At 36.3% G+C, this 22,669-nt stretch overlaps 1 protein-coding gene across 5 annotated transcripts; it reads left to right on the top strand.

Moving 5' to 3' along the window:
* Positions 1-3,282: 3,282 nt before the first annotated feature.
* LOC121327893 (AP-1 complex subunit sigma-2) lies at positions 3,283-21,387 on the top strand. 5 transcript variants are annotated; one of them, XR_005951617.1, is made up of 6 exons: positions 3,283-3,413; positions 4,785-4,963; positions 7,038-7,146; positions 7,421-7,558; positions 13,449-13,554; positions 20,578-20,600. XR_005951617.1 is itself a non-coding variant. In XM_041272207.1 (6 exons), the coding sequence occupies exons 1-6, from the start codon at positions 3,411-3,413 to the stop codon at positions 20,623-20,625; spliced, it is 486 nt and encodes a 161-aa protein (XP_041128141.1). In that variant the 5' UTR covers positions 3,283-3,410; the 3' UTR covers positions 20,626-21,387. The 5 variants fall into 5 exon arrangements, 3 of the variants coding, with proteins under 3 accessions (XP_041128141.1, XP_041128142.1, XP_041128143.1); XR_005951618.1 differs by lacking the exon at positions 20,578-20,600 and adding an exon at positions 14,801-14,818; XM_041272207.1 differs by lacking the exon at positions 13,449-13,554 and adding an exon at positions 20,115-20,123 and having other exon boundaries at positions 20,578-21,387.
* Positions 21,388-22,669: the final 1,282 nt, after the last annotated feature.

Raw genomic sequence — 22,669 nt, 5'->3', positions numbered from 1 at the left:
AGACAGGTCCTGTTTTGTAGAACTTGCAGTGCAAATAGATAACCACAATAAAAAATAGTCTTCCAAGATGAACTCTGCAATTAGGTTCTACTAAACGCCTTAAATAAATCATAACATAACTAAATAGCAAATGAGATTGCCTTCTCTTGACCTTTGGGTTTTATTAATCTACACCCCTTTCCAGACCTGTGATACAAAGTACAGCAGTGCCTATTACCAGCAGAGGGTGCGCCTACCCACGAAACAGAAGGGATTTGGATTCTATTATCTTTATTGTTAGAGTTTTGGACAATTATTATTATTATTATTATTATTATTATTATTATTATTATTATTATTATTATTATTATTATTATTGTTATCTCTTATATCAACTGGAAAGTGGTGCAATATGATATAATGATTAAAGCTTGCTTCCTTTGAAGGCAGAATTGACATACAAAATTGTATACAACGCTCATGGGTTATAATAAAATTACATTTTTAGGAGATTTGTCTGCAATCAAACTTAGTAAACCGCAGCCCAAATTATTACACACATAATTTCGTATAGCTCAAATGTATTAACTTCCTGGAAGGACACCGAACTCCCTTGATGTAATTGTCTCAATAGAAGTATCATGGAAGAAACCGTTTAGGTTGATTGGGAGCAGGGCTGCCGTGTGTGTGTGTGTGTGTGTGTGTGTGTGTGTGTGTTTGCGTGTGCGTGTACCTGCCTGTCCTAAGTCTAACTCCACGTAATTTCCAGCTTTGTTCTCTCGCACTGGTTTCTGTGCTGCGCTTAAAATGTTGGTTAGGGTTAAATCATGTCCTACCTAATTCTTCTTTTAGACTAATCAGATTCAACCTATCTCCATAGCTCATTCCTTTAAACTCTGGGATTAGTCAGGTTGCTCTCCATTTGGACTCTGTCCAGGGCCACAATGTACCAGAAATGGACACTGTACTCTAAGTGTGGTCCCACCAGTGCATTATACAACCTCACCATACCTTCCTTGGATTTGTACTTGGTCCATCTGGTTATACTGTGTAAAGCATTCTGTTAGTCTTTTTAATTGGCTTGGAAAACACTCTCACTTTGATTGGTTCATGTGTGTGTTTATTTCTCTGCTTCATTATAACCTAATGGAAACAAAGAGCTCCACCAGAAGCGAGTACACAAGCCTGTGTTTCAAACCTCAAACGCACACGTCATCGTCCAGTCCGAGAGTTCCATGTGATTGAAAAGGCAATGTTTGTGTTATACATCTTGGTGTTTCGATTCTGATACTATAAATACAGTGAGTTACTATGCATGTGTTACCTGACCCCAGACATGCAGCTATAAGAAGTGAGGGGCATTAGCTCTTCAATCGAAACCTAATGCTCACATCACATCAACACTGCTAACCCCCTGAGTGTGTGCATCCCGGTTTGAACCTAGTTACAAAGACAAAGGAACACATTAACCTTTTTGAATACCCGAGCAGTCATTTGTACAGAACGAGGCTGAGGGTGCTGCATGCCACATCAAAAAAAAAAAAAAAGACCCCCTAAAACAATGTTTCTGTAAAAAAAAAAAAAAAAAAAAAAAAAGAGGGGGACATAAAAAACGAAAAGACGTCTGTGCTTAAGGTAGGTCAAGAGACATCTGTAACCATTGTGCCATCATGATCTTCCTGAATAGTTGTCACACACTCTGAGGATATCACAAATGATTTGCAATTAAAAATAAATAATCTTTCATGTTTGCCAAGGGACATCTGTGAGACCATCAGGTGCCCACAGAGCTAATTTAATTTCTGGCTTCTTTACACAAGCAACTCTGGCATAGAATGCATGACAGGGATGGACAAATCCTTTCCCTCACAACAAGTTCTGTTTTTAAACCTTTCCAAATTAGGTACATTATTACAATCATCAGATCAGGTGCCAAGTCATTGTCTTGTGACACCCAAAGTGCTCACGGTTGCTTGACCAATAAATAGGCTTAGGGTTAAAGTTGATTAACCAATGAAATTTCAGGATGAAAGAAAAAATATGAATCAAAACTTTTTTTTTTTAAATTACAACAGACACCTGATGGCAACACCACAGTTTACAGTTATAAAAATTGTCAATCTTAAAAAAAAACGAAATAACTGTAAATAAAAACTTGGGGACCAAATCTAAGATAAACGGCTCTTCCATTAGGCTTTACTTTACTTGTTACTGCAAATCATGACATAACAACTTGCAGTACCATTAACTCAAATGTATGGGACTTTATTTTTTTTTAAAACCAAATTATTTAGTTGTCCTTCAGGTCAGGTTTACTCCACTGGTGTAATAGCAATCACACAACGTGACAAACAGCACAGGAAATTATTATGCACAGGGAAGCAGCAGTTGTTGCATATAGTGCTGTTCCTGTGAAAGTCCGACTCCACATTAAACCAGCAAAGACTGTATAATAAACGCTTGGGGCAAATTGTTTAATGAGGGCTCTAAACAATACTATTTAAGCATCATTCAAATCAAGCACAGGAGAATTTATAGTAAATATATAGTAAGAGACTATATAAACTGTATCTTGCAAAAACACTGCAGGTTACACTATGGTATGCTACAGTAAATAGTACGTAAAGTACAGTATTTTAAAAAGTAGTATAATATTCGTAGATGAAAACTAATAACTTAATGTTATTATAATAAAGGAGAATTGTAACTGTAAGAATTGATAATTGTACTAATATGGTCATGCTCTGCCTTTGTACTTTATAAGGCTCTCTATAAATTTAGACTGGTGTCATACTGTTTTTATATATATATATATATATATATATATATATTATTATATATATATATATCTTATATATATATATAACGACTGTGATTGAAAACTTACGAGAGGGAAATCAAAATTTAGTTTTATATTGTGGACGTAATCTGTGCGATACGGCTATGAAAACAATTATGTATTCGTCATACATTACTGTTATTTTACCTCCACTATTTCTCGATTTCTAATAACGGTAGAAAATTGCACGACCTTTATATGACACAAATGTTGCGAAAACGCCATACTACACTTGTATTATTTTGTATTATAACGGGAATGGAACAGCTGACGATGGCGATGATTGACATACAGCAGCAGAAAGCCTACCAAAAACAGCACACACCAGCCCCTTCTTCTCAGCGTGGGGGTAAGGGCTGGAATAACGGAATTTGGGGGCCAATGAAAAATCGAATACTGAGGTGCTAAACCAATCAGCGAAAAGGTGGTTCGTTGACGTCCCATACGTGAAATATCTAAAAGGAAGAAGGGGAGACACACAGATGAGAGAGAGCGAGAGAGGAGGGGCATTGTGCAGATATAATTAAGAAGTAGATAATTGGTCACTTTAGATCAGCGTATGTTTTCTCCTAGGTGGCTTTAAATAAAGGTTATGGTAAGTTATTTTAAATGTTATTTAAATAACATTATTTTGTGTTTATCAGACGGCGTGACAAAAAAGGCTAGACGTTCTTTTTGTGTGTGTGCGCGCTTGGCTCAGACTCCCTACAACATGGGGATTGACGGGGGAGGTAAACTTAGCTTTATAGTGATTCATTCATTTCCATGCTTTCTTACGTTTCTGTTTTTTATTTACTCTGTTTATAACCGTGTGAAACATACTTGGTCACTTGCTCTGCGTGGCCTGCTCGCTATTTTAATTTTGTAACAAGGCTAACGTAAGCGACCTGTTATTAGAAGTAGCGATTGAGCGGTTCGTGGATAGTATGACTACTGGCGTGCACAATATTTTTTTTTTTCTACCGTGCTTAAATGGGACAAAAAAAATCCATACATTTAGGGAGATAACGTCTGTGCTTTCTAGTACTATCGTTGAAGCATAGTTATAGATCATAAACGAACAATTAAAATGAATGCTGACATTAACATTTTTTTTTTCCTGCTGGATTTATCTCGGAATATAAGTAATAAAGGCAAATGTAATTTTAAATGCAGTTATAATACGTGCATGTGCACCAGTTTCGTGGGGTCACACCCCATTATCGTATATATATATATATATATATATATATATATATATATATATATATATATATATATATATATTAGTGTGCAAACAGTTTACACCTAGTGTGCCTAATTTCTTTGCTATGCAAATGCAGCATATTTCATGTAACATTAAAATATAAGGAAAAGCACGACAGACTCTAAAAGAGTAGTGATGGTCGGCACACGATTGCCAGGTGCATCTGAATCCTGGTCTGCATTGATGAGCAACGGTCTCGCTCAAAGTGGTGACTGTGGGAAAGCAGATTTGTAGTCCTAGACACTGTAGTGCAGACCTGTATGTTGAGTGAATGTGCTTGTCTTTGATGGCCCTACATTCTTCTGAAGTGCTGAGGCAGTTGTTTGTTTTTTCTGGTCCACTGCAGTTTCACAATTAAAGTACCCCTGTGTCAAACAGTTGACCCATGTACCAGATTGTGCAATGTGATGCACATGTATGATTTGTATGTAGAAAAGCACGTCACAAATACAGTTCACACTCATCCTTGAAGCTGTTAGTAGTATCTGCCTACTTTTCCGTTGGGACATTTTATGAAACCATACAAATAAAAAGGAAATCCTTTTTGGTGGGTCCATGTAACATATATATATATATATATATAAACTTACATCACTTACAACTACGCTGCAAACCAGGGCAGTCCACTGGCAACCCAGACCTAGTCTGTTGAAATGATGGACTCCATCAAAGTAGTGCTTTGTAAACAAAGCCTTACCATGTATTTCATTCCCTTCCCAGATGCAGTTCATGCTGCTTTTCAGTCGCCAGGGGAAGCTGAGGCTCCAGAAGTGGTATGTCCCACTGTCTGACAAGGAGAAGAAAAAGATCACCAGGGAACTCGTGCAGACAGTTTTGGCCCGGAAACCCAAAATGTGCAGCTTCCTGGAGTGGCGTGATCTCAAGATTGTTTACAAAAGGTTTTGCTATGTGCTGATTTATTACTAAGGCAGTTTTTAAAGAATAATATACAGTTTAACAATATATAGAGAAACTAGTCTTCAAAAAGATGTCTATTTAATATTTAAGAAACTTTAATATTTATACACTGGAACCTTTTCCACTGAAGTAATGTATACTCTTATACAGGTGAAATTCCATTCCATATACAAGACAAGAATAGATCATTCTCCTATAATTGGCAGTTTTTAAAATGTATATCTATTAAATTGCTACTCCACGGGTCAATGGCTGCATTGTACTGAATATTGCAAAAAAATGAAAAGCATTGATTAGTTTTTGGGGTCTAAATTACTTGTTGTGCTGAAAAGTTAATGTCTCTGAATTATTTTTCTGATGGTCATGTAAAGTACCAACTTCAAAATGTTTTGTTCCTTCACACACTAAAGATGGGTGATTATAATAATAATCAGTGATTCACATAACCACTGATATTTTCATGTAAGTAAAACTTTGATTCATTTTAGATTTTTTTTTTTGTGTGGAATAAACCTGTTGTCTTAACCAGGAAGGGTGTCCAGACTTTTACAATTTGCTGAAATCCTAATATGATCCTATCCACGTCGTCTATGTTAGTTTCTTTGATGCTTAGTGGTGAGGGTCTTAATAAGCAAAATTTGCTGCTGCTCTGAGCCGAAGCAGCTGATTTCCAGATTAGTGAGGATGGAATCACATGCTCTGATGCGCTCACTGAAAAAGAAAGAAGCGATTGCTTGGGGAAGAACATTTCAGTTTTGGCAGCTCGTCCGTTGAAATAAGAAAGCAGGGAAATGGGTACAGCACCATTGTACTGCTACAGATTTGTCTTTGAAATAGCATATATTTTGACCACTGCTTTATTAAATAAAAATCTGCCCAGTGTGTTCTTTAAGTCAGTAGCAATTTCATGAAAGCAAATGTACCTTCTGGTATAGCACAGCAGCTGTGCTGCATAATGCCACAATAAATCATTTTTCAAGTCACCATACTAATGATGGTAATATAATTTATTGTTAACCTTGAAAAACCATACAAAGAATAATGGAAACCAAAGCAATAACTAATTCTGCCCCACTCACTGGTTTCCAGCATTTAAGCATCTGCCAAAGTTTGAAATTAATGAATTAAGAGCTTGCAGTGACCCGTAAAACTTTGGATAAGCATGTAAACAAACTAGGGAATAAATCTCTTTTTTAAATTACAGTGCATAAAAGGATACTTTATAGGAAAACCCTGAGAACAAACCACAAATTCAAATACATTTAAAACATAAGTTTGGTGAATACGCAGCTTGTAGACGATCAATAATGACATCCTTATTTGCTACAATATGCAGATTATACACTGCATCAGCAGCACACCAAGTAAAATACCAAAGATGGTTTCTCCATGTCCCTTTATCAAACTGTCAACTGCAGCAAGCATTTGCATAGAGGCAAGGGTACGTTCTACCTGGAACTTGGGCTCAATATATGTTTACCTAAACAAATGTTGTTGTCACAGAGTAACGATACATGGGTGTATTTACCCACATCTAACTTTACAATAGGGCTTTATTATATATATTATATATATATATATATATATATATATATATATATATATATATATATACATACATACACTGAAACCAAATGGCTTGTTATATCATTAATGACCTCAGTGTGGATTACTGCTAGTTAATGCATGATGGATCTGTGCCTTCATACAATAAAAACTTAAACAATATAAAATTATTCGTACAGCTTTTTGAATGTTAGTAAGGAGTGCACCAAGCGCATTCAGATATTGAGGAAAATGACCATATAAGGTCACCAAACTAAAAAAAAGCTTTTTATTTGCAGAAGCGCAAACAATTTAAAATGGACAGTTGTAACAGATTCTTGCTTTAACCAACGTTTGTATAATCTGTAATGGGTAATACTGAAAAGTGATTACCAGATAAGAAAAAGGAACATTGCAGTGTTACATCACCCATCACAAGATGTATTATAATTTTTTTCTAAGTGTTTTGGAACAAGTCCTTTTTTAAAAATATTTATTTGTAATTTTCAGGTATGCTAGCTTGTACTTCTGCTGTGCAATTGAAGACCAGGATAATGAGCTCATAACTCTTGAGATAATTCACCGCTACGTAGAGCTGCTTGATAAGTACTTTGGCAGTGTGAGTTGAAAGATTTTCTTTTTCCTTTTGATCTTTGTTTTACCCTAGGTTAATTAAATAACTGCAAAATATATAGGGGTAACACAAATGGGGTGTCTTGTCGAAAGTTTGTAAAATACAGATGGATAAATTCAGTTAGTAACATTGTGCATCTGCTGTTCTACCCACTACTGGGTAGCACAGCAAAAGAGAAGTTTCTAGAATTGAGGACCCTCTACAGACACTAGTTTGATATAGATGCATCCTGTAAGTGTGCTTGTGGTTTACCTTGCAGGTGTGCGAACTTGACATAATTTTTAACTTCGAAAAGGCGTACTTCATCCTGGATGAGTTCCTGCTGGGTGGTGAAGCTCAAGAGACCTCGAAGAAAAATGTCTTGAAGGCCATTGAGCAGGCAGACCTGTTGCAGGAGGTAAGATATGGAGAATTCCCTCACCGCTGCACCTTAGCAAGCAGTGCCAGTGTGAGAGGAACCCCCACCACCTCCTTAGTTCTAACCCTGAGTTAACTATTGATTTACTCAAACAGTACAGCAGCCCCCAGCAAGTGTCTGCTTTCTGCTCCCTTTCTTTAAGCCTCCCCTGCTTCTCTGTAGAGCTCTTGCTTTGCTGCTTCAAGTTGTCCTTTCTGTTGCTAGATTCCAAATGGAGGCAGAAATGTCCATGCAGTGCATATCACTTACTCGCATGCTTAAAGTGGTTTTATGCCTACTAGGTGTCTTTTTTTAATCATTCAACCTCACTTTCAAATGGACATTCTTTCCATTTTTTTATGGAAAACTAAAGGGGAAAACTGTGTTTAGTACTTTAGAATTTAAATGTGTGTGAACATACAGTACATCCTCCTTGTAGCAATGGAGATGGTAACATAGACTATATTCTGTATTAATGTTACCCACCTGGCTTGATTTTTAGTTTAGATGATCTGAACTGATGCAACTATGAAATTGAAACATGCAATAAAAGCAAACAAAAAATAAATAAATAAATAAAACAAAATACGCTATCAGGCACAATCTTCAGTGGAATTATTGTGTTAGATCTCTTTTGTATGTCAGTATTCATTTGCCTTAATGAGGTGGAATATGTTTTAGTGGGGGTAGAGGGGGTGTTACCTGCTTATCTTAAAAGACAAGGCTGATCAACCCAGGTTAGTTTCAGACTAATGCAGAGTCCTGTGTCTACATTAAGGTCAGTCTATAATGATCATTCCTGGCCCTTGATATATTCAAAACTGAACAGCACAGTAATAACTTGTATAGCTCTGACACATCATTTTTATTGAACCCAAGCCCTGGAAACTATTCCTCAATTAAGCCTTGTAGTTTCTGCCTTCAGGATCTATGCATGTCCTGCTTCTTTGGTATTGTGTTTTTTTGTTTTTTTTAAATAGATGTCTTGGAATTTGTGCCTAACCTCCTCCTGATTTATCCCAGTGAGCTTGGCATATTGTATCTTGTTCCAGACCTTTTATAACTGAAGTATACTATACAAGCCATAACATTTGGGCATTTTTTCCCCACCTGTCATTTCGCCTGACACCTGTGCTTCTTTACTGTCCTATTGCTGAAATCCAGAAGCTAGACTCACTTCTTTGAATCTCTTCAGGTATAGTTAATTAACACTGTTTAATAAAAACTAAACATTGTAATACCCTAGATTTATTAGTAGAGGTGATGGCTTTTTGCCTTGTTCACGTATCCTGTGTCATTAAACAGTGTTACATTGGAACCAGTCTCCTCGACTAGCCAGCATCATAACAATTACAGTTACTGGAGCCTGTTGCACATCCAAACATGAAATTTACCCAGACTATGCCACAGGTCCCCTACAGCCAATGCGTTAGTAAGATAGTTGGTAGATAAATAACACAGACATTTATTCAATTTTAGATTGAAAATGTTCATCATCATGGTTCGTACAGGGGCTAATAGGTGTAAGCATGTGAATAAAAATATTGAAAAAAAAGTTAAAAATAAATTTCTACAAAACATACACAGCATCAGTACAGTATGAGAGAACGTTGATGATTCTTCAGAACCATAAAGCACCTGCAAGTGTTGAGTCTGTCTTCAGAATTTGCTGTTTGTACTTTGTACATGCAGAGTATTTCATTTTGAAAACGTAGACCCAGCTCTTCCCTAACAAGGCTAAACTGCAGGGAAAACCATATATATATTTTTTTTAAACATTTCTAACTATACATTTTCCTATTGTGAATTTTAGGCAGCTTTTTTTCCCTCCATTTTTAAATCTATGTTGTGCGTCATTGGCGTATACCCCTATCTTCATACCACCAGATTTCCTGGTTGTGAACTGATGATTATGATTGCAGATCCAGTATTGCCAAAAATAGTAATATATTTTGAAGAAAAAATGTGGTGTAATTGGATTGAGAGTATTAAATGAGCCTCTTCCTGTCTGGTATGCACTGTGTTTATATTTAGTAGGATTACTGTGGCTATTACACTATTCTAAACAATGACATAGAATGAGATTTTCATATCTTAATCAATAGTAAATAGTACACCATAATAAAGCACTAATTAGAAACTCATCAAGAATAGCTCAGATTAAGATTATAAGCTAAAATTTGCTTGCATTTCAATTCATTTTTTTTGTAATATATAAAACACTATTAAAGGCTCTTAAAATAAATACATCTATTAAAGGCTCTTAAAATAAATACATTTATTAAACAGGAAAAACATAATCAGTCATACTTTAAATGTATCTTAACCATCCCTAATTAGCTATTGTGAATTTCACAATAATTAGAGATCTGTTGTCAGTTTTAAAATAATAGAAAACGTTACTAAAGTAGAATTGCTTTTATTTTGTTTTCAGGAAAAAGGAACACACCCTTTTTAAATAGTTTCTATGTGGTAGAGCTTAAGTGGCTCCAGTCTTATTGCATAAGAGAGAAAAAAACTCAAAACATAATTGATTTCCGCTTTTCAAAGTGCAAAGCTTTGCAAGTATATTTTGTAGGATGGTATGTAACCTCGTTCCCAGAAGCCTAAGTTTTTGCTCTTGTAATACCTCTTTTCTCTGCAGTTCTCTCTAGAACTCCTTGCTTATTACTGAAATCTAAATAGAAAAATCTATATATATTTAGTTTGCTATGTGACCTTTGGCATACAGTATAGATGAGGCTCTGAATCTCAGTGTCACGGGTAAAGTGTCATATTTCGTGGAATGTGCACAGAACTGTTTTATACACTTGTGTACAGATTGTTTGTTTTTAAATGGCAAATAGAGATAAATGCACTGACATCATCAAAATTAACGTCAAAGTTATTCAAGCACTTTACTATAGCTTGTGAAACGTGTTGTAATGAACAGCCTGTAGGTAAAGTGTATCTGCAAGGACAGCTTTCAGTCCTGCATCCGATGCATGTTCACCATTTAGGTCTTGCAAAACAAATACAGTGTGAAACACATACTGACCTTGGGCATCAGTCGACTCGTTACTGACCACGGACAAGCAACCAGGCTATGGAATTGGTAAAACAATCTCCTGATTGTGATACTCTGCACCTTTAGGTAAGTATTCACGTCTCAGCTGGGCTGATGAAGGAATCGCCTCACCATTTGCTATGCTCAGTATGAAGAATTTCCGTAACATTTGGTTGTCCAATTTTTCAAGAGGGATAGTTGCGAGAACAAACGCCTCTGTCAGGTCAAAATTGAATGTGTTTCGTGCTTCACAGTTTTCAGTGGACTTTTGGAAGTCACTGTTTTTTATTTCTTTGCAAGTAAAGCAGTAGCGGTACTGTTTTGGATTTCTGCTTTTCTCTTTCGGTGAAAACTTGACTCTAAATGCTTGTCAACAGATGATTTTCAGTATTGATCTACAGTAACGTTGCAGGACGTACAGAAGAGCTTACCTCCATCGCTGTGTAAAGCCCGGGACAGACAGGCACAACGTGGTGCTGCTGGGCATTTTCACTGTGTGAAACCTCTACTCTGCACCCGGACACACAGGAGTGGTATGCACTACGTAACTTTTCTTACAGTGTAGAAAAATGAAAAGGTACAGTAGTTGTCATTACTATATGAACATACTTTCAATATTTTATTTAACATGCAATGTAAGAAACTACAAAATGGTATCTCCAAAAGTCTGCCGGAAACTACAATAGTAATTTAGTGTATAGTCTACCAAATAAACACTGGTTTATTTATCAAAGTAGCTTTTCTGTCATGTATATGCAGGTATATGAAATGAGCAATCAGTTTAGCAAAGAAACATACAATACGTTGCTGACAGCAAGTAGCCTACTACTAAAGTGTTAGAAAATATATCCTTGTACAGCCAGTTATTTAATGAAAATAGTAGTGAACTACAGAAATAATAAAGGCAAAACGTGACAACGAAATCACTCTGGATTCAGTTTGAGCAGTAACGCTCAGCAGCACCGCTGGAATAGCGGTATCATCACACGCTGATCTGTCCAACACCATATAAAAGTAATGGCAGCGGTACAGGCGGCAAATTGCCTCACGTGCCGCGCCTCTGTCCCGGGCTTAAAAGTCCTTCTGGATATTGCTTTACTTTATCTGTGCAGCCTTTTTAAAGACATCCATTTTCTTGTTTACAGCGTGTAGTATTTTAAGTTCCCACCTAAATTGCATATATGACATAACCACTGCACAGCACTATGTGCATGGAGAATAGTACACGCAGGCACACGGCAAATCTATACAGTTCAGTTAATGGGATTTTTTTTTTTTTTTTATGAAATACAGGTCATTTATGAAAGTATATTGAAAAATTGCGGTATTGGGATTATTTCACAATTTCCATGCAGTCAGTGAAATCGCAATTTACACAGGGCTTTAAGTATAGAGAACCTTTTATATTTAAAGCAGTTCTTACTGAAAATGGTGCTAAAAAGGCAATCCATCTATTCCACAGAGATGAGCATGCTCTAGTGTATATTTACACACTGGACCATAAATAATGGATAATCCCTGTGTATAAATGCTGCCCCAGACATTATTATCAATGTTTGAACAGTGTACTAGCACAAACATTTAAAGTTCAAAGGTTAGGGTGAAAGCAGCTGAGTTCAAGGAGAAGTGATTTCTTTTTTTTTTTTTTTTTTTTTTTTTTGTTGAGGATCATACTGAAAAGGGCTCTAGGTACATGTGACTTGCTGAGACTTGCAAAAGCTTGCACAAGAGCATCATTGTGGCACAATGGCTCCAACCTCGCAGCTCTCATCATGCTGTTTCTTTTGTTCCCTTTTCCTTATTTGTGAAAGCATGCCTGGCCGCCACATTGCTGCAAAAAATAATCTGTGAAACAGTTGTTGGGCAAGAGTATGTTATTCATTGTGGTTTATTTAACCTGTTTTTCCTCAATGCTCAGATACACTGTGTAGTGGAAAAATAAGATGACAAATGTTTTTTGACTCAAAAACACTTTTATGCACAAGTTACAAACTGACTTTAGACCAGGCCTCAGTACAGCTAAGTGCACATGTTTGTATCGGAAAACACAGATATCTGCGGAGTCAGTTCAAAATGGATGAAAAGACTCACAAACTTTACAAGATATTTATACCGTCATAAGCAAATAGTGATTCCCCTTCCATTTGTCTTACGTTTGGCCAATGATAGGGGTTGCCACTCTATCACTGCACATTCTCTCTGCGGGAGAAAGGGGGAGGGGGTTGCGCTCTGTCCATGACGCGTTGCATGCCATGTTGTACATAACAGGATGCATCCATCTTGTGTCTCAGTTCCCCTCCACCATCTTCCGCACTATCTCTGCTAGTCTCCTGCCTTTTGGTGTTTAGCTCAGACACCCTTCTGTGACTGAGTCATGTTAGGCTATGCAAAACTGCACGTAGCTAGTTTTACCGATGGGAAATTAAAGAACTTGAAACTTGCACAACACTGTATAGAAACTTAATGTAAAAGCATATTTAAGCAACTGAATTATAAAACACATTAAAACAATTTAACTATAAAAGCACATTGATTAATTAATTCTACAAATTCTCAAAACATTAACAGCAGGAGCTAGCTATTAGTGTTTTGTCCTAAATGGTAACATTTTGTTTATGGTGTTTTGATGTTTTTAAAAAAAAAAAACAGAAGGACTCTTGACACTAACTGTTTAAAAATCCACGTGTGTATAGGAACTTGATTATTATGTTAAGATACTTATCTTGCAAGATATTTTCTCTTTATAACCTCAGTGGAAGCATAAAAAGGTTTGACCTTGGTTCCAAGATCAAGTCACTGTGACATTTAAACTGAGCACAGTCTTGCTTGATTTTGTGTTTGTAGAGCCAGAATGAAGACTGGGGAGGTTTATCAACCGACGATGTCTTATAATTGGGAGAGATCTGAGGCTTTGTCCTCTTATGCTCCCCATCCCCCTTCCAGACTATTGGTAAATACCGTATTGACCCATTCAAGTAGCATGGGTGAAAAGGGGTGCTATGCAGTTTGCATGTGGCATTGGGTGAAACATTGCCTGATTAAAACCGGGTGAATAGAAAGCCTCTGTGTTGGAGTTTAAACCTGTTGCATGATGACATTTGGAGAGTGCCTGGGTGCCTTTTTTTATATTCTCTTTAATTTTATCACTAACATATTTGATTTGCAATTTGCAGTGGTGTTCTTATATTGTCCCTTTTTAATAAACTTTTTAGGTCTCAGCATTGGTGGCTACATATTTTGTCTGTTTCATTTTACTGATGATGCCAAAGCAATCTTAATCCTTTCATGAAGGTTTTTGGGGCCTGTCAAGTACACTTTTTCAACTGACTTGTATATGTATCTTTTAGAGTATGTCCACTAAAAATAAACAAAACTGCATGCTTTTGTATTGGTCTTTGTTGAATTGACATTTGTTTTTGCCTGTTTTCTACCATCTTGGTAATGTTTTTGCAGTGGTGTGGAGTCAATCTGGTTTAAAACATAATGTTATCTGTGTTGTATTTACAATTGTATATATGAATGTACATCTATTTATTGTCAAAAGAAAGTACACCAAACAACAAATATTTAATCTGAAGGAATTGTTTTTTTAAGCTTTTAAGGTTGTCATGGAACGTGTTTGCTCAAAACCTTCCTGTTCTAGCTGGTGCTATTTACAAGATTACAATGCGCTCTGTGAGAAATACCCTTGCTGCATTGTTTATAAAGATGCTGGTGGCTCAAAGAGTTCATGTCACTGGATGCATGCAGTCAAAAAGTGCGACTTTAATTTTAGCAGAGCTTCAGCAAATTCCTGATAGCATTGTAAAAACATCCACACAATGTGATTTGTACTTTGCTTTGGGGGACCCTTAGGCACTGTTGCCATATTTCTTACTACTCGAACTGTTCCAAAGTCTGGCATAACCATTAATTGTTAACACCAAAGGGGTTATTCAAAACTTGGTAAGTGGATTTTGAGTATTTATTTATTTTTTCTTTTGCAAAATCTCTTTCCATATTGGCATTCTGTTTTGCTTTTAAGTTAATTTTGTAATTATGTACAGATGGAATTCACTTTTCGTTCCAGGCATTTCATTAACCGTGCTTTTGTTAAAACAAGACATCAGGCTTTGATATTCGCCCCCCAAGTTAGGTAATTGGCATGATGTAATTATTTGCTAGCGCTGTGACCTTAAACAGTGTAACCTCTGCAGATACACCTCAATATCCTGGATACCCAAGCTGCCTCTGTAGAACTGCAGGACAGATGGACATACTGTACTAGTGGGAAGATTGTATTTACAGTATAATCGTAAATCTCGAAAAACTACTCCCTTCTAAATCTTTTGTAGTCATTTTTGTATTACTTTATTATAAATACATGTTAATTTGGATTCATATGTTGTTTTTTTCTGACTTTATGTGAACGAAAAGACACACATTTGCCCGTTTTCCCATTGGAAATAGTGATATTTTGAAATATCACTGTCCTGGTCACAAAAGCAAAGTTTATGGGGAATAATAGCCATTTTCTATACTTTTGAGGCATAAGCAATTAGGAAATAACACTTACTACCCAGGAACAAAAAAAAAAAAAAAATTGTTACACGGTGTAATATAGGAGTCTGTAATGGGCAACACACTTCCTACACCAGGTTGTTCTGCATTAGTTCATCCAATACTGTTCCAAAACCTCTTGGAGGGTAGTGTAGTGTATGTGCACCATCTTAGATTTTTAGAAGCCAACGCCAAATTGTTTTCTCTGCAACATGGCACATTTGAACACTCAAAACAGCATTTTTCTTCCTTGCCTTGTGTGCACCAAAGCATGTAATGTATATGGAATGCTCTTTCAGTTTAAACTGATGATGATAATCTGGCATAGAAGCATGATGCTATTGAGATTGGCTGTTGATGGAAGGAAGCTTTGAATTATAAAACAAATCGCCACAATCTCTATGACTTGACACTGCTATAGCTTTTAATGAAAATGGTTTTAGCAAAGTGTTCATAGCAACCATTTTTTTCTTTATTAAGTAGGAGCATTTAATAAAACTTATCAACAAGGATCATGAAAAGCCGAGACATTTTAATGATGTTACTTTTTGATGAAACAACATGGTGCTTATTAAACAGTCTTTTGAAATTGCTTTATTGGAAACTTCAGATGGGTAGTAAATCCTTTTTCTGGCTGCCTAACCTTCTGTTGGATGAGGTTAGAGCTGTGCTGATTATTAATAGCTGGCTGCATGGAAGGTAAGTCTTTGGAATGGTTCCATGCAATCATACTTGTTAATAGACCTGGTAGGAAACAGGCCTTTCTGCATTGCAGTGTCAGTACTGGATGTTCACAATGCTGCCATCTACTGCTGTTTTCCATGTCCTGTTTACAGATCTATGGGCCAAAGAATCTCCACTTCACATACAAAATAAATTGAAACCAAACGGTTTCATGCTTGCATATTGTGTATGTAATAACAAAAGAGCATTTTTCAATAATATTTACATATGGACATGTTAGATTTTGCATTCAATTTTCATTCATCATCTTAAAGGAACAGACTGTTCCTAATAAAACAACCACAGCTTCCATACTTGGTGAAAATCCATCCTGTGTAACTCCATGCACTCTGTTCTGGTTGACGCAGCTTGCTCGCTACCTGCATTCAGTATTTATGGTTTTGTGTGCATTGATTTGTGTGTTTTGAGATGTCGCAGTCCTCTGTAGCTGTCTATCCCAATCCCTCACCAGTCCTATAAGACTGCATGTAGGCCAGTCAGTAGATAGTCAGACATCTTTTGCTTCTACCTTTTTAACAACCAACAAACTAACAGCTAACCAACTTATCACAAGCACTCCTATCAAAACATAGGTCATAGTGGCCCACGTTTGAGTTCTAGACTCTTACTGGTTGGAGAAATGAAGGCTATTTTCAGCCTGGTCATGCCGCCTGGTCAGCCTTGGCTTTAAAAGTGTAACCACGTTGTGTTTACATTTAACCCCTAGCTTATTTACTCCTGTATACTAAACTTAAAAATGTGGCATTAAGTCTGCAGAACAACATCACAACAGGGATTATGTCCTCACTCGACAGGGCATTGTTTAAAATACCTAAAACAGTGGGAGGCTTAAACTCTGGCCCTCAAGATCTAATCCAGTCCAGGTTTTTACCCCAAGCAGCTTCTAATGTAGTTAATTGAAGTTGCTAAGAGGCCATTAACGAATTTAGCACCTGGTTGGAATAAAGACCAGGACTGGATTGCATCTTGAGCGCCAGAGTTGTGCTGAAACATGCTGTGAAATGTTTTTTTTTTTTTTTTTTTTTTTTTGTGCGTGTGTGTTTTTGTAATTGTATGTCACTGGAAGATTGTTTGAATCCACTTGCACTTTAAATAAGAGCTTCTGTGTTTGTTTTCTATAGCCCCGTCATGAGTATTTTAATGTCCCTGTGTACTAAATGGTTCTGCTGCTCATCCTGCATGCTGAATTCCCATGGCACTAGAAGGCTGCTTCCTTATTGGCACGGCGCTGTCTTGGCTCTGGGCTCCCTGAAAATCCGTCCATTCAAGCAAAAAATGCACATTCTGTCACTGCTACTACGTCATTTATGTATTATTTTTTTTTCTTCCTCCATCTTGCTGAATGCTGTGCCAGAGAATCAACAATACATGCATTACGTGCTGTATGTATGTTCTCTGTTTTAAGCTGTTGGTCTATTTTCATGGACATTATTGTGTTTTGTAGAACTGTGTAACTAAAAAATGAAAACTTAATAGCTTATTTTAATTGTATACAATATACATATTTTTATATAGATAATTTCTTAATCACTGCGCGTCTGGTTTCACAGATTTACTGTAACTCTTAGCAAGATTAGTTCTAATTGGGGCCATTGAAACTAGCTTTCAATGTACACATTTGAATTCTTGATGGATTTTAGTAATGCTAAGAGTCTCAACCAATATTAACTCATTTGAAGTAGAATTTTGTTAAAGCCAGACAGATTTATAGTAAGCAGGGGTGGAAGCTTAACCTGCTTTTAAAGTTGGATTAGATTCAGATTATGAAATGTATCACTGCATTATTTCTGTTTTATTGACATTTTGCACCTGGGCTGTACTGGAGTGATCTGTTCTGCCATGTCATTACATAAGCTTCAGTCTTAATGTTTTGCTCATTCCTGGCTTAATAAAGTACTGCATGTAACATCTCCTGTTTATTTCTGTGAATGGTTTTTGTCTATGTAAAACAATTTTTTTTTTTTAAAGAAAAGATCATGACGTTAACATCTATTGAAGGTAAATATTATAACCAGGGCTTCTGTTTTTCAGTTTATTCATTTCATTTTAATTTGAGCTATTTCAATTTTATGTAGAATTTTATTTAAAATTTTATTGTAAAAAATGTTATGTAAAAACTTTCCATTTAATGGAAGAAATTGTCATTTTGCTTCACGCTAATCCCAATGTAGTCAAAAAGTACAGTGTGTACGAAGTCAACTGTAATGTCCATCTTCAAGCAAAATGGAAGAGGGAAAAATAATTTATTTCTACTGGTAGATAAAAAAAAAAAAAGAGAGAACTTTTTGACTCAAACGATACACAGGTTAATCTGGATGTACTCTATCAAACGTTGCAAACAAATTCAACCCGCTTTGCAGTTACAAAAATGCAGCCGTGCCTAATAAATATAACAAAATCCGTCAAAGTATGAGTATTATGATTATTGTTTGTTTCAATTGTACAATAATTCAGTTATATATTTGAGTGTGTACAGGTGGATGAAACTACACTCCACTAACCTTTGAGCTGCTAAACTTTTTGTTTTTCTTTTCCTTTTTATTTTTGCATTTCTGAGTTGTCCTGTGTACCCCCGGTTGAAGCCCGCCCTGTCCTTGGTCATTTCACCTGGATAGTGAAGTTCTCTCCAACTTCCTTTTCTAATGATGGATTGTATTTACAGCCAGTGACAATGACCTTTTTTAGACAAGGACTCTTGTGGCTGTGCACTGTGTCTGCCACACAGCTGTCATGCATAGGATCAAACCTATCCAAAAAATCATGAACAAATGTAAGGAATTATTTTTCAGTTGTAAGATTACCATCAATAACACACATGAGTTCTCCAAATAAGCGTGATACCTACTCTGGAGCAGAACACTTATCTGTATAATGTTCACCCTGATAGCTCCAAACAAGTAACCATCAAAATATTCCACCATTCATCATTAAAGCCTGCTCCAATGTCTCTGTGCCCATTGCCCTCCAGTCTTGCTTCATGGGAATGTTGATTATCAGGACTGCTTACTCAAGGGTTTCATAGCATTGTGTGACTTGGTGTCCTAGCTACCTACAGTAACACCTTTATACCACTATTGCCAAGCCTCCCAGTCTATGGAAGCAGTCCAAGCATATCAACCAGTTGAAGCAATTGACATTCCTCTTTCTTTTGAGAAATGTTGACCAATTGAATTTCCCTGAATGCCCTTGTTTAGAAGTTGCTTTCCATAGAACAATTGTGCTATGGCAACCTGGCCACAGGTGTAATGTTTGTACAGCAGTATGTGTAGTGGCTTATTAGGTAGACACACTTTTTCCAATATCACAATATGTTCTTGAACAGTGTATGTTTTCTGAAGCTTCTGCCATCTGCATAAATGTCTCTTCCTCTAATACAAATATAAGACCTGCCTGGCTAAAATGTTCAGTTGATTTGCATAAATAGTATATGTAGCTCAGCACTTTCTAAATAGAAGTATTGCAGTTCAGAAAGAAGACACCATAAAAAAAAAGTGATTGTTCATGCATGCAGATTTTAAACAGGACATTCATAAACAAGATTACTATATAAATACATTGAAAATAAACTCATTTTAATGATAGAACAGAGTCCTATACATCAAAAGTAGTAAAAACTGCCTAATCTTTTTAAAGAGCTGTGTCCATCTTGCAAACTCTGCCTAAGAGAAAGAATGGTACATATTGTTAGAAATGCTTAAAAAGTTAAAGTTGCACCCACCCCCCCCTTACCCCCCCCCACAAGGTAAAACTAAAATGTACAGCAGCCAAGAGCTTTGTTGATTTCCAAGAGTAGTTGAAAAACACTGCTATACATGCTGGGCTTACATGCTGTAACATATAAAACTCATGTGAAAGCTTAAAGAGGATTGTGGCTTAATATTTAAATGCATAGTTAAATACCTATTTTGGCAATAAGCCAGCCATTAACGTATTGCTTTGTTATTATGTGAACTACAAGATTATTTAGCAGTGTGTGATGTCTTAGAATGTCAACAACAATGACTTCAGACAAAGTATTACATTGAAGAGAACTGTTGTGGTGGAAGCATTTTGGTAAAGTTATGTTTAAAAATGCTTTCAAAATCTAGTATTAATAATGTACTAACAATATATGCTAAAATAAATTGTGTTGTGCTTTCACTGTCCAGTGTGTAAACATTTTAATCTTTGTGACTTTCTTGTGCTGATACAATTCTTCTCTTTGCTTTGTGGCAAACCTCATGTTAGGATGCTAAAGTAAGTTTTGCTGGTTACTTACTCATTTTAAAGAGACAGTAACTTTTCATATTCCATCAATTCTGCACCATTAAAGAAATCACATTTTTAAAAAAAGGGTGGGTGGGGGGCGGGACAAAGCGCAAGGTGTGAAGATAATAGATTTCAGTGAGTTTCAGTGGTTGAACAATAAGGGCTACTGTCTGTTTAACCTCAATAACACTCTTACTCACATATGCCATTCAGCACATCATCCAGACATCGCATTTCGCCATCAGTCTAGCTAGTTCACGACGAATTACAAATCTCAAGTGTTCTTTCTTGTCTGAGTCATGAAGTCTCATTCATCATTCCACATGGATGTTTTGCCATCCTGTGCATAATCACATTACTCGTTTACCTGTGTCTGGGTCCCAACCATGTAGATAGTGTGTAAGTAGAACATTTGTAATGTATTTCCTTTCTATTTCTACAGGAAACAGAGACCCCACGTAGCGTTCTTGAAGAGATTGGACTGACATAACCCTGCACTTCCATCCCAATGCAATCTTTGTTTACTGCCTGTTTCCATGTAACGCTAGCTGTATTATGGTTGTCAGTACTAACATCCATCTCGCCCACCATTATTATTTCTGATGTATACATGAGATTAGTATGAGGAACAAAGCGATTTACCATAAGATGGTTCAATTTATCTATTTTCAGATTTTTTATTTTTTTTAAATACTGCCTTAAGATATTTGAATATGATTAGATTTTTTTTATGTTTAATGTGGCTGTCGTTATTTTGAGTATAGTGTGAATACACCTGAAGAATAGAATAACTGACTGCACTTAATTTTTTAAGTAATTCAGGATAGAAGTGGTTATGTATTCGTGATTTCAGTAGCTTTTTTAAAATTAAATACACAGATATACTTTCAGTTGTTTAGTATTGTGCTTTTCACTTGTAGGCTTTCTTAAAGGAAATGGATTCAAGGTTTTAGAGAACTTTCTCAAAATTAAAAATGTAGTTTTAGGATCAACATCAGTTTACAATGTATTGGTACTCTAATGTAGGAGAAAACATATTTCAGGGCATCGTAAGGGTTTACAACCAACAAACACTGTGCTAGTATTTAATTTATTTATAATTTTTTTTTTTTTTTTTTTTTTTTTTTAACTATTACACACAAAAATAAAACATCTTGTGAAGACCAGTGTTTTAGAATATCAACAACTGAACTAATATATATATATATATACACACACACACACACACACACACACAAAGTACCTGTCAAAAGTTTGAGTAAACTTGCTGGAAACTAGGTTTTTTCATAATTGACAATGTTTTACGTCGTATACGTTTCTAGAAATACTTGAAAATGAAAACACATGTTACAATATACAAAACAAAACATAAGAAGTATCAAAGGAATGTTCAAGAAAATTGAAAATTGTCTCTAAATCTTATATTTCTCAAAATTGCCACCCTTTGCCTTAATAACAGACTCACAAACACGAAGCACTCGGTTAACAAGTTTCAGCAGGAAATCACCCGACATGTCTTCCCAGCTCTTCTGCAGCAGTTCCCAGAGATGTAGGGCACTTACAGGTAGCTTTGCTTTGACTGTTCTGTCCAGTTCGTCCCATACAAGTTCTATGGGATTGTGGTCTGGAGACTGGGCAGGCCAGGTCATTAAAGATTGAGTTGTCCTTCAGTTTCCTTCTTCGCCAGATAGTTCTTACACAACTTTGAGGTGTGTTATCTTGCTGAAGAATGAAGGACTGCCCAACTAGCCGTAATCCTGATTGAATGGCATGCCTCTGAAGTATGCTATGATAGCCATGCTGGTTGAGCTTGCTATGGACTTGGTAAAGATCACCAACCCTGTCACCAGTAAAGCAACCCCAGACCATGACACTGCCTTCTACATGCTTGACTGTGGGAACCACACATGCAGAACTCATGCGCTCACCCTCTCTGCGTCTTACAAATACTCGGCGGTTGGACCCAAATATTTCAAATTTTGACTCATCGGTCCAAGACCGATTTCCACTCCTCAAACATCCAGTTTCTGTGCTTTTTGGCCCAGGCAAGTCTCTTCCTCTTATTCAGCACTCTTAACAGTTGTTTCTTTGCAGCAATTCTTCCAGTTAGGCAAGCTTCACAAAATCTCCTCTGAACAGTTATGTTGAAACATTTGTACTTCTAGTAGCATTTAGCTGAGCTTGTATTTCAGGGGCAGTTAATCGCCGGTTTCGCAGACTTGTGACTTGAATGAACTTGTTCTCTGATTCTGAGGTCACCCTTGGCCTGCCTGACCTTGTTCGGTACTCATGAGTGCCAGTTTCTTCAATTAACAAATCTAACAAAGACACTTTTATACTTAGGCCAGTGTTCTAACACCGTGTTACACACATTTCAGACTTTTAACTGACTTGGGCTTCAGACTGAAATCCCCTTGCTTTGGTTGACCATTTCATTGAAATTTCCAAGATTTACTTTTTCATTTAAAAATTTAATTTTTGAATGCAATTCACTTATGATTATCAGCTTATATAAGTACATGTATCATATAATG

Source organism: Polyodon spathula, chromosome 15 (assembly GCF_017654505.1).
Source record: "Polyodon spathula isolate WHYD16114869_AA chromosome 15, ASM1765450v1, whole genome shotgun sequence".
In the NCBI taxonomy this organism is placed as follows: domain Eukaryota; kingdom Metazoa; phylum Chordata; class Actinopteri; order Acipenseriformes; family Polyodontidae; genus Polyodon; species Polyodon spathula.
This window is presented reverse-complemented; position numbering and strand designations above follow the sequence as displayed.